We start from the raw sequence: 17,963 nt of genomic DNA on the forward strand, positions 1-17,963 counted from the left end.
ACCATTGATCTGAAGCTGAGACTTCTCTCCAGTATGTGAAACGCGCAACTACAAATTTGCTTAAACTTCCCACAGTTTGTATTCTGCGTGGAAAATATGCACACATTGGTTACATGTTGCGCACGAGGTGTATCACGTACGCGGGCATTACCATCATAGCAACACAACGGAGGCCTTCAACGATAACATACGAAACAATCAGCAGATAGATAAGGGTGGGGACGGCTCCTAATGTATGTCAAGCGCTCTTAGGTTAACCCAGTTTGCCTCTCGTTGCGCACGTGAATTCTGCGCAGCGAGATAAAAAGCGCTTTGTTCGCACGAGCACTATTGTTGATCGTGCATCACCGCAATGTTGGTGGCCGCCGCGCTCCTTGTTCTTTCCGTCTGCTTGGCCACAACGCTGTTCATGTACGTAAGTCAAATTCTCCACTACAGGAGTATTTTAAATACATTAGGGAAAGAGGAGAGACTTCCTGTTACAAGATAATATATATATAGATGTGTGTGTGTGTGTGTGTGTGTGTGTGTGTGTGTGTGTGAGTGTGAGTGTGTGTGTGTGTGTGTGTGTGTGTGTGTGTGTGTGTGTGTGTGTGTGTGTGTGTGTGTGTGTGTGTGTGTGTGTGTGTGTGTGTGTGTGTGTGTGTGTGTGTGTGCATTGTTACGCGCGAGCCGTTCACTTATAAATGCGAGGCCGATCAAGGGAAATGGTAGGCGTTTTTCCGGAAGTGGTCCAAAGATAGGCTGCCGAACGTCGTCCTCCTCTTTCTCCACCCTCCGTCTTTTGGGTCATTTGCGCTCCTTCTGCCCTTTGTTACGAAGAGCTCGTGACATTTCCCCTATGGCAGGCGAAGCCCGCTGGCCAAGTCAGTCAGTCGCTCGTGGATTGTAAGGCTTCAGGCGGACACCGTGCGTGACTTCGATTTTGGAAGAGTGTCGTCCACTGTTTGTAAGGCTTGGAATGTGATAGTTGACCTCTCTGAGGCGTTCGACTATAACGTAAGTTCCAACATAGCGGGCCCAGAACTTGTGGCGGAAGCCATGTTTCCGCAATGGCGTCCAGAGCCACACAATATCCCCACGATCGATATATGCATGTAGGCGACGGCCGCCGGATCTTTTATCGGTCATGCGAAGCCAGGGTGCATAGCCGAGCAAGACGTCGCCCTTCTTCTGGTCTACAGAGGATCTTGTTAATAGAGTTATTGTCATGAGTGAAGTAAGGAAACGTGGTATGGAGCGTGTAGCGAGACAGGCGAGCATAAAGAAGAAAGAACAGTGAGTAACCGGTAGTCTAGTGTTGGCGGTGTTGAATGCATAGGTGAAAAAAGGCAAGACACTGTCCCAGTTCTTATGTTCGGAGTCGACGTTGATTGCATGTTGGCAAGCGTTCTGTTTGTACGTTAAATCAGACCTTATTATGTGAATGGTATGGCGTCGAATGCCGGAAGCTAGCTGAACACAGGGGAAGGGTCTCTTGAACAGCATCTGCTCTAAATTTTTTTCCCACTATCTCTGATTATAATGCGAGGAGGCCCATGTCGGAGAATGATGGAATATAATTAGAGAGAGCTCTGCTGCTGTTGCCGATGGCAACGCTGTCGTCTCACAATAACGCGTCAGGTGGCCTACACACAGAATAATCCAACAATTGCTGTTGGAGGATCGCGGTAAGGGGCCCAGGGGATCTATAACAACTTGTTCGAAAGGGGAGTTAGAAGGTGGAGAGAGAGAGAGAGAGAGAGAAAAGACGGCAGCGAAAGGCAGGCAGGTTAACCAGAAGTAGTTCCGTTTGGCTACACTGCACGGGGCGAAGGGTTCAGGGGGATGAAAAGAGGCAAAGAGTGGAAGGGCGAGATAGAGAGAAAGAGAGACGAGCACGAACAAAGTGCGTACACTAAAGAGCGGTAGGGGGCGGCATTCTTAAAGTCTCTCGTGAAGCCCCCTAGACTGCAGGAACCTTAATAACGCGAGTGAGGCCTTCAACGCGGATGTTCTTTCGGAGCAGTTACCTAAAGGTTTGAGTTCTGATAGTCGAAGATTGTCCAACTGGTCCAGTACTCTGTGTTTATCTGTGTTTGCCCACTATATCGTGGGCAAACACAGATAATATGTGCGAACGTCTCATCGATGTCGCATGAGTCACACGTGGGGCTGTTGGCCATTACAATGAGGAAAACATATGAGTTCGTAAACGCAACGCCTAGCCACAGACGGTACAGCATGGTCTGCTCACGTCGTGGTAATCAAGGCGGGAGGTGCATGCGTATGTCTGGAGACAACGAGCGCAAACGACTCATGGTGAAAACGTTCGAGTCGCACAGCGGCAAATTACGATCACCGGACATCAATCACAGCCCAGCCGCAGTGTCTGCTCGCGAAAGCGGTATGAAGACTCGTCGACCGCTTCCATGCGCAGATCGGGCGGCTTCGTCGGCGTGGTCATTCCCGCTTATGTTAGAATGTCCTGCAAGCCATTGAAAGATTATGTTGTGTCCCTTGTCATGGCTGTGATGATATATGTGTCGAATATCTGAGGCCAGTTGTTCATTGGGTCCGTGGCGCAAGCACTTTGCAGGCTCTTGGAGTCACTAGACTCTTGTGGTCTAGTGACTTGGAGTCTTGGAGTCACTTGGAGGGCACGAAAGATTGTCCGTTGTTGCGGTGGTTACTGCTTAATGCCATCAAGTGGAGCATGGAGTGCCGCGAGTTCTGCACCCGTCGATGTGGTCACACATGAAGTTTTTGATTTGATTTGATCCCCTAAGCGCACACATCCGACACCTCACTCGGATTCCTTCCCACCATCTTGCTTGCTTGCCAGCACAAAGGCGAAATTCAACTTTTGCCAGAAGTATTGTGAGACATCAGTACTACTTGCCATCTCAGTTTACGCCTGCTACATGATTATTAGACCCATTTCGGTGTCTGCAACAGCCTCCAGCACAGTTGACAATTCTATGCATCAGAATTAAAGCTGTAGCGCCGTTGCAAGTTTTGAAACACGCGACTTTCGAACACATTCACAGCTTGCACAGATTCTGGCAACTCATCTGTACAGATGGTTCGGTAAAACTCAACAACTCTCCTGCTGTAGTCATCATCCCGGCAAAATCTGGAAAGTGGAACTGGCTGAAGTCCCCCATGCGGTGTGTTTGGAGGCCGCTTGTAACGCTGGCATTCGGTGCAGCTGGTGACGTACCGCTCGGCATCGTGACGCATCTTGGGCCAATAAAAGCGCTCTTGAGCACGGTAGAGCGTTCTTGCAGAGCCAGTTGGCCAGAGGTTGGATCGTCGTGCATGGCGCATAGTACATGAATACGAAGGCTCTTGGGAACAACTAAAAAGTAACGCGCGCCAGTGGTCGATTGGCTCTTCTTATACAGGCCGCCATCACGTAGGCGAAAGCGGCTATTTCCTGAAGGCTCATGCGCGGTCGCGAAGAGTAGTTGCAACCAGTCGTCTTTGTGCTATTCGGATATGAAGTTACCCATACCAGGAAATTCCGAAGGTACAAAGGCGATGTATTGATCGAAGTTTTCAGCGTCGCATTCCGTCGTTGGAAGAGGCATCCGAGAGAAGCAACCAGCATCAGCGTGTCGTCGACCGCTCTTGCACGAAACAACAAAATCGTATTCTCGTAGACGTATATCCTGGTGCGCAAGTCGACCAGAAAGGTTCCGAAAATTCACGAGCCAGCACAGTGAATTATGGTCCGTGACCACCGTGAAGGTACGCCCGTAGAGGTAAGAACGAAACGGTTGCACCACGAAGATGACCACCAGGCAGTCTTGCTCGGTCACTGTATAATTGCGCTACGAGCGAATCAAGGAGCGGCTAGCGAACGAGATCACATGCTCACTTCCGCCGATGCGCTGAACAAACAGCGCGGATGCCAACACCACTCGCGTCGGTGTGAACTTCTGTTGGTTCTGAGCGATCGAAGGGGCGAAGAATAGGCTGCGACATCAACAGGAACTTTAATTGACGAAACGAAGAGTCACACTCTGTGGTCCACTCTAAAGGAACGCCTTTCTGGAGAAGGCGCATAGGAGGAAGGTCCACGTCGGCAAATTTAGGAATGAATCGGCGAAAGTAGGAGCATAAGCCTAAAAACTTCGCAGCTGTTTGGCACCGAGAGGTTCCTTAAGTGCCTCTACAGCCGCAGTCTTTTCTTTCTTTTCTTGATCTGGTAGTATGCCGTTTTTATCGACCTGATGTGCCAGCACAAGAACTTGTCGCTCACCAAATTGGCACTTCTTCGATGTCAGGAGAAGAGTGGGTTTCTCCAAGCAGTTCAGCCCCAACTCCAGACACTTGTTATGCTCACTAAATGTTCGCCCGAAGATCACAACGTCGGCAGGGTACCACATTCAAACTTCCCATTTCAAGCCGCGCAGTGTAGTGTCCATGAATCTTTCGATTGTTGCGGGCGCATTGCACAGCCCGAAAGGCATGACGTTGAAATCAAATATTCCGTCAGGCGTTACAAATGCTGTTTTTTTTTCCTTATCGTCACTGTGCATAGAAATTTGCCAGCACCCTGACCTCTGATCAAATGAAGAAAAGAAAGAGGCCGCAAAAAGGCAATCGATCGCGTCGTCAATTCGGGGACGCGGGTACACGTATCTTTTAGTAATGGTGTTTAGACGCCGGTAATAAACGTAGAATCACCCTGTACCGTCTTTCTTTTTCACCAATATCACCTGTGCTGCCCAAGGGTTAGATGATTCTTGGATGACTGCTTTGCTTAGCATTGCTTCGACTTGATCGCTGATTATCTTGCGCTGTGCGGGCGACACACGATGGGAGTTTTTGTCGAATCGGTTGGGCAGACACTGTGTTGATGCGGTGACAAGTTCAAGACGCAGAGATCTATGGCGCGCTGTCGTTCTGTAAGAAGTCGAATACATTGGAGTGTTTTGCAAGGAGGGCCACCAACGCCTCACACTTATGGTCACTGAGTGATTGAGCGACTATGCAAAGGAGCTTTGAGTCCACAGATCGCATGTTACCAGCTTCCCCTGTGTCCGCAAGTTCTGTAAGCACTGCCATGGGTATCGGCAAGCCTTCTCGAAATGTGGTACGCTTTAAGACTTGAGGCAGCACCGTCGCTTCAGTAGAACAATTTATCACCGACAGCCCTGTGCATCCATCCAGCACCGATAACATGAAATGCGGAACCAAAACCTTTTTCTTTAGGAAGTTCACATATACAGGATCCACAGCAGCATCACACGGTTTACAACTTGAGCAAACAACAGAAACACGGATCACGGATAAAGCGGGCACAAACTGTATCCTCGGAAACACAAAACAGATGTCGTGACTGAGATCATGTATTTGTTGAGGTTTTGCTGGGAAGTCTTCCATAGCTACATTGAACAGCATATGATATATAATGGAGCCAAGACGTGCACTGCATTGAACAGGGAATGGTTCCCAATTGCAGCCGTACGATGCTAGGGAACGCATGTAAAGGGCCGTCAGAAAGTTTTCGACATAGTGGTTTGGAACGCCATGATATCAATGAACAAACCCAATTACCATTAGCCATAATCCACGAGCTTTTATTTTCCAATTAGCCCAGCATTTACAATAATTTACCAAAAGGAAACGAGCTGCGCGCAGATTTCAGCTGTCGCGGCCCTCTTTCAGGGCCCAAGTATAGGCTGGGCTAATTGGAAAATAAGAACTCGATGTCTCGAGCTCAAACATTATGTTTGGCTGGGTCATGACATTAGGACTGCCCAGAAAATTTTCCCTACAGATTCATGTTTGATCCTGAAAACAGTGACACAAAAACAAATATGTGCGGAATACACCGCTGTTTTAAACACGCCATAGCGTTTGGCGTTAGGGACGTAAGTGAACCTTGTTGGGCTGAGTCCTGTTGGCTGTACTCTCATTGTGAGGTGAATGATAGGTACACCGCGTTTTTGGTGAAGCTTATTTGTAATACTTAGATCATGACTGACTCCAATTCAAACACAATTTGCGTATATATGCGACAGCCAAATTGGTTTCGCTTTACTTCCGTGTCTTCAAGCTGTTTAGCGTCTCTTAAGTGGCCGTTTCCTGTAGAAGTCTACCTTTGTGTCACTGGTTTAAAATGAAAACCGGATGCCCTGGAAATTTTGTTTTGGGTGATTGTGACGTCAGGGCTATGCCAAAGCGAATACTTTAGATTGTAACAACGAGCTTTATTTCTAAGTAGCCCACCGTTTACAACAGCAAAGCAACGTCATTAAGGGTTCGAGTGGACTCCATCTGGTTTGGCTTTTAGAGATGAAAAGCAAGTGCAGCGTGGTTATGTGGATGAAGCTTGCTTGTAATTCTTAGGTTGCCACCGGCTATATGAGGTGCCTCAGGTCCGTCGTACATCACAAGAAATATTAGGAGCAGGTGAAGAAACGATGGCGCTGGTGTGTCTACTGGCTTGTAAAAAATAAATAAATATACTTGGACCATGGCCATAGGCGCCGATGGCAGAGAAAGCAACGAAAGCATCATTGCAGTACTTAAATTCGGCAGGCCTTTGCCACACGCTCAGTGCGGACCTGCAAATGTGCGCGTGTGACTAGCATTCTCTATTCCTTCCTTTTTTTGGCTCCCGTCCCTTTCTTTTCGTTCCTATTTCTCTTCTCACTTAATGCAAGGTAGCAAACCGAATGTGCGTCTCGTTAACCTCCCTCCCTGCTTTTCCTGCGTTCTGTTTCTCTTTCTTTTTTCTTTCTTGTTGGGTATCTGACCTTTTGACAGGTTACTTCTAATCGCGTACTCAAACAGCCCTACGGCCACTTGCCCACACAGACTTCTAATTTCGGACAGAATTAGCCTTACTTTCTCTCTGTATCCATTTTTTATGTCCACACAATTGTAACTGTAACTCTTTTCCGCAAGTTTTATCATACCTCAGATGCCCTGTGAGTCACCGTATCTCTTCCCCGCCACCCTACCGTCGCCCCGCACATCCGCGCAAAATTTCCAAGGGGACCTCCCTCTCACGCGCTCGGTTATTTTTCCCGCAACCTTCTCTTGCTGCGCCGCAACAGAGTGGAACAAATCATTCCATTATGTCACCGTGATCATCTGCTCTTCTCTGTTCACGGAGTGTGTTACTGCTCATTTTAACAATAGAACAGCTATGATTTTCTTCTGACGTACAGTCGACTACAAAGGTTTACGGATCTCAAAAAACATTGAATATTCGTGCACCCTGTATGAGTATAGTCAGTGAAACAGCACATCACAATGGTATTCACATATACTAGTAGAAGCTGGAAATCCGAATACGGGGCTACGTTGTGACGCTGCGGAGATATCCAGCTTATATACTCAGATCCCGCGTTCCTTAAACTTTTGTTGCCGGCTATACATCTGCGAATGTATACTTTCAGTTTGTGTAATTTGGGACTATCATAGTTTTTGTATATTTAGTGATCTCGTCGGTTCTTGTGTGTGTGTGTGTGTGTGTGTGTGTGTGTGTGTGTGTGTGTGTGTGTGTGTGTGTGTGTGTGTGTGTGTGTGTGTGTGTTTGTGTGTATGTGTGCGTGTTTGTGTGTGTGTATGTGTGCGTGTGCGTGTGTGTGTTAGCATAATCAACTACGTATTTACGCAAATTATGTACTTACATATTCCCGCCCGATAAGCAATATCCCAACCAGGGAGCATTTTATGCATTAAAAAATAGATTCTCTCCAGTGTGTCTTGTATTAACCTTAGGACGCGGCTTTCATCGTGCGCCACTGATATATCTTATGAATTAGAGGGGTATCAGCGGATGAATAATTTATTAGGATTAATTGTGGCTAGATAAAACTTCCTGGAACTGACTTTCGGACTCTGATGGGTCTCTGGAGGACAACTATAAGGATCCTTGCTCACAGCGCAGTGCTTCACACTTATTTTTGGTCATTTCTTTGCTTACTACTCCTTTCAGATGGCGGCGCAATCATTTCAACTACTTCAAAAAACTGGGAATACCCGGCCCGACACCAAATTGGATATGGGGAAACTTGTTGGAGTACCACTCCATGGTAAGACGAGAGACAGCGTACTATATGTCTCTGGTTTTGTGCATTATCTTAATTATGTACATATCCTGCTCCTACACTTTCGTCATTTCATTATCTCTTCACGCGGAAAGCTTACTGTTCTCTGGAAAGTCCTCTCTACGCCTCTAACTGTGCGTGACAGTGTTAACGTTACGTTTGGTGGCCTAAAACAATCCTCTTATTATAGTCACTGGATTTCAATTACCTTTTTTTTAATGCAACCGCCCTCGCCTTTATCGGTGCTATGGATGCCGAAAAAAATTGTTTCTCCGTTCTCATTTACTTCATAATAATAATAATAATAATAATAATAATAATAATAATAATAATAATAATAATAATAATAATAATAATAATAATCATGCCTACTGCAGGACAAAGGCCTCTCCCATACTTCTCCAACTACTCCGGTCATGTGCTAATTGTGGCCATGTACTTAGGTAGAACCTATTGGCGTTCACATACTCGTGTCGTGACCAGGATTCGGAAGGGACTCGGTGGCGTGAAACAACAATAATAACGTGGGGGCGTCTTTGCCAGGAGGGGAAGCCATGCAGAAAGTAATTCGAAAATACGTTCTGTGACGTCGCGGCTTTTAAGGCTCGTTCAAACTGAGATATTCGGCCGACATGGCGGTGCGGGATCTATTTGGGCAATGGTACATGGCGCCGCATGTCCCTCTCCGCGCCCAGAAGTTCCAGACACTGGTTGCTGCCGCCGCTGCCTGCGGAGCCACTCGGACCAAGAATGCACTCCACCAAATCAGCCTCTTGCGGTGTACTGAGCAAAAAGCACGGACCGCATTCGATCTCGGCATCTGGCAGTCATCTGAGAAAATTGTGTCTACGACAGATTAGTTAGTAGAGACGTGACAAATTACATGCATGGTTATGAACAAGCTCCACGCGAAGCGCTCGTGAAGTGCTATACTATATAGTTAAAAAAAATAAAGGCATGCAAACTCCCTGCGAGCGCTGAAAAGTGCGGGAATGTGTGCAGGGAATAGTATACGAGCGGGCATACTTAATGCGCACTCGATATGTCGTGCTCTCTCCTTCTTGTCCTCGTGTTTCAAGAACTAGTGGCCCTGGTGGTGCGAAGGGCAAGCGATATGAACGACAGGATATTTCGGCGGCAGGAAATTCCGCGCCGCTCAGGACGCCGAATGCCGCAGTGCGGACGCGCGAGAGAGGGAGTAAAACATCCTTATTATTAATATTCGAACGGCGAGCCATAATTCTCTGCGGCCCTAGCTCTGAGCTCGTGAGTCAATATTTCCGACTCCTAGCAGTATTTGCTCTTGTTTTACGTGCACTATGCCATGAATAGCCTCCACGGTCAGCTAAAAGTACCCGTATGCCGTCTATGCTCTTTTAACGAATAATGGCAGAGAATGAGTTAGTCTTATCCGTCAATGAACTACACACTTTATTTGAAACCTTGTAGTTATCCGAACGTGATAACCCTGCTCCTGTTATTTCTTGGCAAACAGGAAAGCTACAAGGTCGTCGGCAAGTGGATCGAGGAATACGGCAATGTGTTCGGGTGAGCTGCTTTCATCCGTTTTTCGGCGGCGATATATCACACAATAAAGATTTAAATATGTATGCAAGTACAAGGTGGCCGACATTAACTCGTAAAGTTTGCTTGTATCTATACACCTCAACATGGCGAAGCGCTGGTGCCTGCCGGGCTCTCATTACTGTGATGCATTCCGATTGCATTCGGTAACGTTCCCGTTATGCAAATTAGGGAGTTTCCAGCTTTTTTTCTTTTACTGGCCTGTAGACTGCGGCTTTTTTTTTTTGACACGGTAGTTAGAAATTACAACGTCTCTGAGCTTGATCGCTTTCGCTAACATACGCTCATGTGGATTGAGCGGCTGCTGAAGATCCACGGGCATATCGCAATCATCATCAGCCCCAATATCCTTCATCAACAACAACGGTTCATTAATTAATAATTTACGCATATATTTGTGCAGCATGAGTGAGCAATCGGAAGTCGCAAAATGAAAACTGTCAAGGGGACCTCCTAACAAAAAAGTGCTCAGGGGGTCAGCACCGTTATTCAGCAGACGACGCCGGTGGCGGGATAAAAAATACATCATACAAAATATTTGGCAAATAATAACGATATTTACAGGTTGTTTAAAACAGAGAAAGCATAAGTAGGAACACAAACATGACAAACAGATAAATTACCTAATTAGTGAATTTTGAGACGTCAACAAAATGCTACAATGTTCATAATTTTAAATCCGGAGGTAAAAGGTTGCGAAGGGATATACATAAAGGCATTGCTATCATTCGGCCATAATTAGTTCCTACTTTCGGTAAGAGCAGATTATGGTTTGTGGAAAGCCTGGGGTTGTGTATTCACAAGACTAGTATTCGTAAATCTGGGAACACATAATTCGTGAGTTATAAGAGAAGACATGATGTTCAACAATTTAAGACTAAAACGTTTGCGCAGAGATAAAGTGCTAATGTTACGAAAAATAAGGGCCAAAGGAGATGATGATGCGTCCAAGACGATTAGTCTTAAAGCTTGCCTTCACAGAACTTCAATTTGTCCCAGATGCGGCCAATACGTATTGCCTATGAGGATACGCAGTACGATAGATGACTATTAATAACTGAGTGATATAACGAGTAAAGGATACCTGTTTGAAATTAAGAATAAGTTTGGATAATAGCATAAATGCCGAAAAAACGTTTTGAATCGGGAACTGAGCGTACTCCTAAAATTTGAACTATTTGTCTAATACGACTCCAAGAAATTTCGCAGACTCAGACGTACGAATATGGTGTCCATTAAGTATTATTGAATAACAAGAACTAAGGCGGCCCCAAGACCTGGGGAGCACGTATGTTAGTGAATTATTGCTTGAAAGACGACAATGATTTTCCTCAACAACGTGCGTCCCATTGGTAAGATAGCATGGAATCTAATAAATCAAGTAATCAAGTAATCTAGGAATCAAGCAAAGGTGGCCGAGATATACCGTAACAATAAAGTTTATAAAGAAAAATGTGTCAATAATTGTATCGAATGACTTAGCGAAATCAATAAGCACAAGGTAAAAAGTAGGCCCTCAACTATTGCCACGTGCCGTGGTTGCTCAGTGGCTATGGTGTTAGGCTGCTGAGCACGAGGTCGCGGGATCGAATCCCAGCTACGGCGGCCGCACTTCGATGGGGGGCGGAATGCGAAAACATCCGTGTACTTAGATTTAGGTGCACGTTAAAGAACCCCAGGTGGTCAAAATTTCCGGAGTCCCCCACTACGGCGTGCCACATAATCAGAAAGTGGTTTTGGCACGTAAAACCCCATAATTTTTTTCAACTATTGCTAGTTTAATACCCCTGTGAGACGGGCATCCGCAAACTCATTTTAATTGCATCGTCTTTATCTTGAGAGAGAGGTAGTCGGTGTCACACGGTCTCCGTTCCTATAAGGGAGTTTCATGGAGCTTTTCGTCAAGAGAGATCGGCGATCTTCCTCGACGGCAGAAGGGAGTACTCTTGTGCCCAAACTGGTTGTTCTTGAACTGATAATTTCATTATCGTTTGCATCACAATTAGTGCTGCATGTGTTTAGAGCGTTTCTATTGAATTAAATAAAAGTTCAAGTACAACTCAGCAACACTTATGCTTGCTGCTGCACAACTCTCGAGCTAGGTCACTTGCCGCAATGTCTTTCTCGTGCTTGTCGTGGAGTGCTCGGTGCAGTAGCTAATGATTCAACACCGGAACAGTATACACACAATAAAACGGAAGCTCACGGGGTCACCACGCATGAAATGCTGAAATGCTGCATTTTGAGTCTAGTCTGCAGTAGTTCGGGTAGCGGAACGTAGAGCCTATTCATCGCTCCGCAGAGGGAAACGCACATAAGCACAGAGTGGCTAGCGTCTCTGTCAACACTGCTATGTTTAGCGAGCGCGCTTTGATTTTGAACGAAATGTAAGTTCTTCACGTCAAGTACATTGAATAATATTTTTATTTAGCGACCTATAACTATAATTGATACGAGTGTAATTAGAAGTTACATGCTTGTACGTGTACGAAAAGTAACAACCGCTGAGTGCGCCTCTGTCGGCGTCTTTTCAAAACTCGTTCTTCGCCGTGAGACATGACCACCACTCTCTTGAGGTCGAACTCCGCTTAGGAATTCTCGCACTCTCATATTCTTAAGGAGTTCAGGGGTGTCCTTCTGACACCGGTTTTACTCTGTCAGTGAAAGTGATCAGCGCGACTGCAAGAGAGACGCCTTATCGGAAACGAAATTCGTAATCAGATAATAAGTTATATTTAGATAAGTATTACATTAAATGGTAGTAAATTAGTCTCTCAATTACTGCACAAAACACTGGTAAAATGCTAATTGGGCGCTAGTTGTTAATCAATTCATGCTCACCTTTCTTAGAAAGTGAATTATTTGTCCTGCCTTCAGCTTTTTAGGAAAAGCAGCAGCTGAAAAATGTGTGTTGATTAAGCAGCCAAGACTGGCTAGAGCTCCCTCGACACAGGTTTAATTTTTTAAGGAGGAAATTGATTGAACCAGCAGGTGTTTTGTGATGAGATAATTTCGTTTACTTCCTTTGGTACTGTGCGGACCATGTGGAAGACTGGCCAGTGGGAGTTCTGACAGCGTGTCTTTCTCTGTATCTACTGGGGTGCTAAAGTGAGAATTTAAAGTATTATCTATTTGAATAGCTTTTGTGTATCTGCTTTCATTAAATGCTACGTTGGTAGGGTGTGGATCAGGTTGACTGGTCTTAAGAAACTGCATGATTACTTGTTACTTTTGTCTGATAATGTTACCGTTTTCCTTAATCTTATTTTGAAACATTCCAGTTTAGTTTGTTTCGTGGCAACACCCGTTATATTAGTATGGGAATTAGGCGACGCCATAGAGTATTGTTTGACTGGGGGTGCATTAAGCTTCGTACAAATATTTTTTTCATTATCGAACATATATATCTTAGTAATCCAAAGATTCTTAAATCTACGACACCATTGCTCGACTGCAGCTTCAAAGGAAAGTTAACTGATAGATAGGCTTATCTTAGCTGAACAAGAATGAAACGCTGTGTTTCGCATTGTTTTTTCTTTACTGACATTCATCGTTCCAATTAATCTGTAGAATTACGTGAACAATTTTTTTTTAGATTCGAAAACAGTACGCACGCAATAATAAAAATACGGGATAATGATGTATAATTGCATATTCTAACACTCCTGCAGTAACATCGTCGGTAGTCAAACTAACGAAAATATGATCAATCAACTTATTAGAATCATTTGGATCCCACCTAGTTGGAGCATGTACTAACATTAAATAGCCGCACTTAAGAAAGCAGCGCACGTATTTGGAACAGGATTGACAGTTTACGCCAGCAATGTATTGATATCTCCACATATTAAAATGTTCTTGTTCTCTTCAGCTAATTTGTTTATCATTCATTAAGTTAAACACTTATTGAATTATTAGGTTTTACGTGCCAACACCACAATATAATAATGAGGCACGTCGTGATGGGGGACTCCAGAAATTCTGCCCGCCTGGGGCTCTTTAACGTGCACCTAATTATAAGTCCGCGGGTGTCTTCGCATTTTGCTCCCGTCAAAATGCGGCCGCCGTGGCCAGGATTTGATAGCGATCATTAGTTTAATTCTCAGCGGAACTCTGCATTGATGAAGACGAAAATAGAAAAAGTGATGCATTTGGTGGTGTTTCGGTTATTCAGTGGCAAATCATTACGATCAATATTTATCGATACGAATTCACCGAGTGTGACGCTAATTGACAAGTCGAAACGACGCTTACATAACCATGCAGAATTAACAATAGCTGACATGCCACCCCGATGACCCCTACATTTGCAATATTCCGAAATATAGCTGAAAATTCTGTACAAGGTGCCGTCATATGAATACTACCATGGGCCCTATAACGTCCAACTATTCCAATCTGTTTTCATTCCAATCTCCTGACGTCGAATTTGCATAACTGCGGGTGCAAGGATCGGGTGGTGGCTCACAGCATTATTAGTGCGCAACAGAAGGTTGTGTAATATGAGCAGTTTTTATCTAATGGCTGGTCTATCTGGACGCTTGTTGTACGTCAACAATGCTGCGAAACAAAATTATAATATTGTTACGTAGGAAGACACCGACGAAAAGCTATTTACAAGTATATTTACAAGGCTATACGCCGCAGTTGACCAAGAGGCAACAGCCCGCGCTAGCTTCCAATCGTCGTCTTCTTCTTCTTCCTGCTCGGCTCTTGGTCATTGAGAATACTACCCCGTAGCACTACCCCCGGCGGCAAAAGCGCCGTCCCGGAGCGACTAAAGGCTGGACTCTGAAGCAGTGTAGTAGCTCTTGAGCCTACTGACGTGCACGACATCACTAGACGCCAGAGTAGATGACGAGGTTGAGCTCACAGGAGCAATTTCATAAGTCACAGGCGTCACCTGGCGCAGCACGCGGTAGGGCCCTGTGTATCGCGAAAGGAGCTTTTCGGAAAGTCCAACGTGACGACAGGGCGACCACAGGAGCACGAGTGCACCAGGCGAAAACTGTACGTCACGGTGGCGGGCGTTGTACTGACGCTGCTGCGTGGTTTGCGAGTCCGTCAGTCGAGCACGGGCAAGCTGGCGTGCGTGATCGGCGAGGGCGATGGCGTCGCGCGCATACTCGGTTGTTGAGGTCGCAGCAGGAGGAAGTACCGTGTCAAGGAGCAAGGTCGGTTCGCGACCGTAGAGTAGATAAAATGGAGAAAATCCGGCGGTGTCGTGCCGGGAAGAATTGTAAGCAAAGGTGACGTAAGGAAGGGCAACGTCCCAGTCGTGGTGGTCCTTCGAAACGTACTTGGACAGCATATCGGTAAGAGTACGGTTTAAGCGCTCTGTCAGGCCATTGGTTTGAGGATGGTATGAGGTAGTCAGCTTGTGTTGAATAGAGCAGGAACGCACAATGTCGGCGATAACTTTCGAGAGGAAGTTACGACCACGGTCAGTAAGCAGCTGTCGCGGGGCGCCATGCACTAAGATAATGTCACGCAAGAGAAAGTCCGCGACGTCAGTGGCGCAACTGGTAGGAAGAGCCCGCGTGATAGCGTATCGGGTGGCGTAATCAGTTGCGACGGCTACCCATTTGTTCTCAGAGGATGACGTGGGAAAGGGACCGAGGAGGTCTAATCCAACACGAAAAAACGGTTCCACAGGGATGGGGATCGGCTGGAGATGACCGGAAGGTAGCACCTGAGGCGTTTTCCGACGCTGGCAGGGATCACAGGCAGCAACATAGCGTCGGACAGAGCGAGCAAGACCAGGCCAATAGAAGCGACGGCGGACGCGGTCGTACGTGCGGGTTACGCCAAGATGTCCTGCAGTGGGTGCGTCATGCATCTGAAAGAGCACAGTCTGTCGTAGATGTTTTGGCACGACAAGAAGAAGATCAGGGCCATCAGGGAGGAAGCTCCTTCGGTACAGAATGCCGCCCCGGAGGACATATCGGCGAACGGATGCGTCGGTAGGTGTAGAGCGCAGATGCTCGATGAGTACTCGCAGCGATGGGTCTCGGTACTGCTCATCGGCGATGTTAGCGAAGGCAGACACAGAGAAAATGCCGTCGGCGGTACTACTGTCGGCGTCGTCAGGCTCGTCTACCGGGTAGCGAGACAGGCAGTCAGCGTCCTTGTGTAGTCGACCAGATTTGTAGGTGACAGAGAACGAATATTCTTGGAGGCGTAAGGCCCAGCGACCAAGTCTTCCTGAAGGGTCTTTCAATGAGCATAACCAACAAAGCGCGTGATGGTCTGTGATGACAGAAAAGGGTCGGCCATATAAGTATGGGCGGAACTTCGCAACGGCCCAAACTAGGGCCAGACACTCACGCTCAGTGATGGAATAGTTGCGCTCCGCGGGTGAGAGGAGCCTGCTGGCGTAAGCGATAACACGGTCGTGGCCACGCTGGCGTTGTGCCAGTACTGCGCCAATACCGTGACCGCTGGCATCAGTACGGACTTCGGTATGCGCAGAAGGATCGAAATGGGCCAGAACGGGAGGCGTTGTGAGAAGATCGATGAGAAGCGAGAATGCAGAGGCCTCGTTATCGCCCCACTGGAAAGGGGCGTCTTTTTTCAAAAGCTCGGTTAGTGGTCGTGCTATGGCCGCGAAATTTTTGACGAAACGGCGGAAGTACGAGCAAAGGCCGATGAAGCTGCGCACATCCTTGACACACTTCGGAACAGGGAAGTGCGTAACAGCATGGATCTTGCCTGGGTCCGGTTGCACTTAGTTCGCGTCAACGAGATGTCCAAGGACAGTAATCTGGCGACGGCCGAATTGGCACTTCGATGCGTTGAGTTGCAGACCGGCTCGCCGAAAAACGTCCAGGACTGCTGAGAGGCGCTCGAGGTGCGTAGCGAATGTTGGGGAGAATACTATAACGTCGTCCAAGTAGCACAGGCATGTGGACCATTTGAAACTGTGAAGAAGGGAGTCCATCATGCGTTCAAAAGTGGCAGGAGCATTACATAGGCCGAACGGCATCACCTTGAATTGATAAAGACCGTCGGGTGTCACAAAGGCAGTCTTCTCGCGGTCGAGATCGTCCACGGCAATCTGCCAATAGCCAGACCGAAGGTCAATAGAGGAGAAATAGCGAGCACCGTGGAGGCAGTCAAGGGCGTCATCAATCAGTGGTAGGGGATACACGTCCTTTTTGGTAACCCTGTTAAGGTGCCGATAATCGACGCAAAAGCGCCATGAGCCATCCTTCTTTTTTACCAGCACAACCGGTGACGCCCATGGACTACATGACGGTTCAATAATGTTCTTGGCAAGCATTTTGCGAACTTCGGTGTGAATTACTTGACGCTCAGCCGGTGATACTCGATACAGGCGGCGATGAATAGGAGGGGCAACTCCGGTATTAATGCGATGTTTAACAGCTGTTGTTTGGGCCAAAGGACGATCGTTAAAGTCAAAAATATCGTGGTAGGGAAACAGAACGCGGTAGAGTTCACGAGCGCGCTCGGAGGGCAAGTCGGGGGCAATCATTTTCCGTAAGTCAGCGATGGTACAATTTGTCAACTGCGATGGGAGAGGAGTATCGGATGAAGAGTCGTCTACTGCAATGGATGCTACTGAGTGATCCTCGAATGAACAAAGCTGGGCCAAAGACATTCCACGTCGCAGCACTTGTGTCGTCAAGGCAAAATTGACCACTGGCAGGCAGACGCAATTGGCCGTAATAGATAAAATAGTATGAGGTAGTGTGATCCCGTGTGTGAGGAGGACGTCTTGCATAGGAGCCGCGATGTAGTGACCGTCGGGCACTGGTGGGGATGACACGAAGTCAACGTAAGTCAGTGCCGAAGGTGGCAAACGAACGAAGTCGACGGAACTGAGGCGAGGAAGGTGTTGTTTAGCGGGATCCAGAACAGGCAGGTCGAGGCGGAGAGTACTGGCGGAGCAATCGATGAGAGCAGAATGTGCGGAGAGGAAGTCGAGGCCGAGGAAGATGTCGTGGGGACAGTGAGCGATGACTGTGAATAGCACGGCAGTGGAGCGATCGGCGAAGGAGACGCGGGCGGCGCACATACCAATGACGGGGGCTGTTCCGCCATCGGCGACACGGACAACAGGCGTCGTGGCGGGCGTGATTATTTTCCTCAGCCGGGTACGAAGATCCGCGCTCATTACCGACAAATGCGCCCCAGTGTCTATGAGAGCTGATACAGGAACACCGTCGACTTGCACGTAAAGAAGGTTCAGATGAGTGGGCAACGTCAGGAGAGGATTTGGCGGCGTAGGGAGCAATGCAGCGTCACCTCGAGGTGCTGCATCGTCTAGTTTTCCGGCTGGGAGCGGCGTCCGAAGGGAGTCGG

At 47.1% G+C, this 17,963-nt stretch overlaps 1 protein-coding gene across 4 annotated transcripts in view; it reads left to right on the top strand.

The window, feature by feature from the left end:
- Positions 1–266: 266 nt before the first annotated feature.
- LOC135912858 (cytochrome P450 3A2-like) overlaps positions 267–17,963 on the top strand; it is a 77,911-nt gene continuing 60,214 nt past the window's right edge. For 3 of the 4 annotated variants that reach the window (XM_065445432.2, XM_070536036.1, XM_070536037.1), the window contains exons 1-3: positions 267–411; positions 7,943–8,039; positions 9,550–9,602. In XM_065445432.2, coding sequence (XP_065301504.2) covers positions 353–411; positions 7,943–8,039; positions 9,550–9,602 — 209 coding nt within the window. In that variant the 5' untranslated portion in view covers positions 267–352. Of the gene's footprint in view, positions 412–7,942; positions 8,040–9,549; positions 9,603–17,963 lie in introns of those variants that run through there. The other variant, XM_070536038.1, reaches the window with a different exon arrangement.

Source organism: Dermacentor albipictus, chromosome 3 (genome assembly GCF_038994185.2).
Source record: "Dermacentor albipictus isolate Rhodes 1998 colony chromosome 3, USDA_Dalb.pri_finalv2, whole genome shotgun sequence".
Taxonomy (NCBI): Eukaryota; Metazoa; Arthropoda; class Arachnida; order Ixodida; family Ixodidae; genus Dermacentor; species Dermacentor albipictus.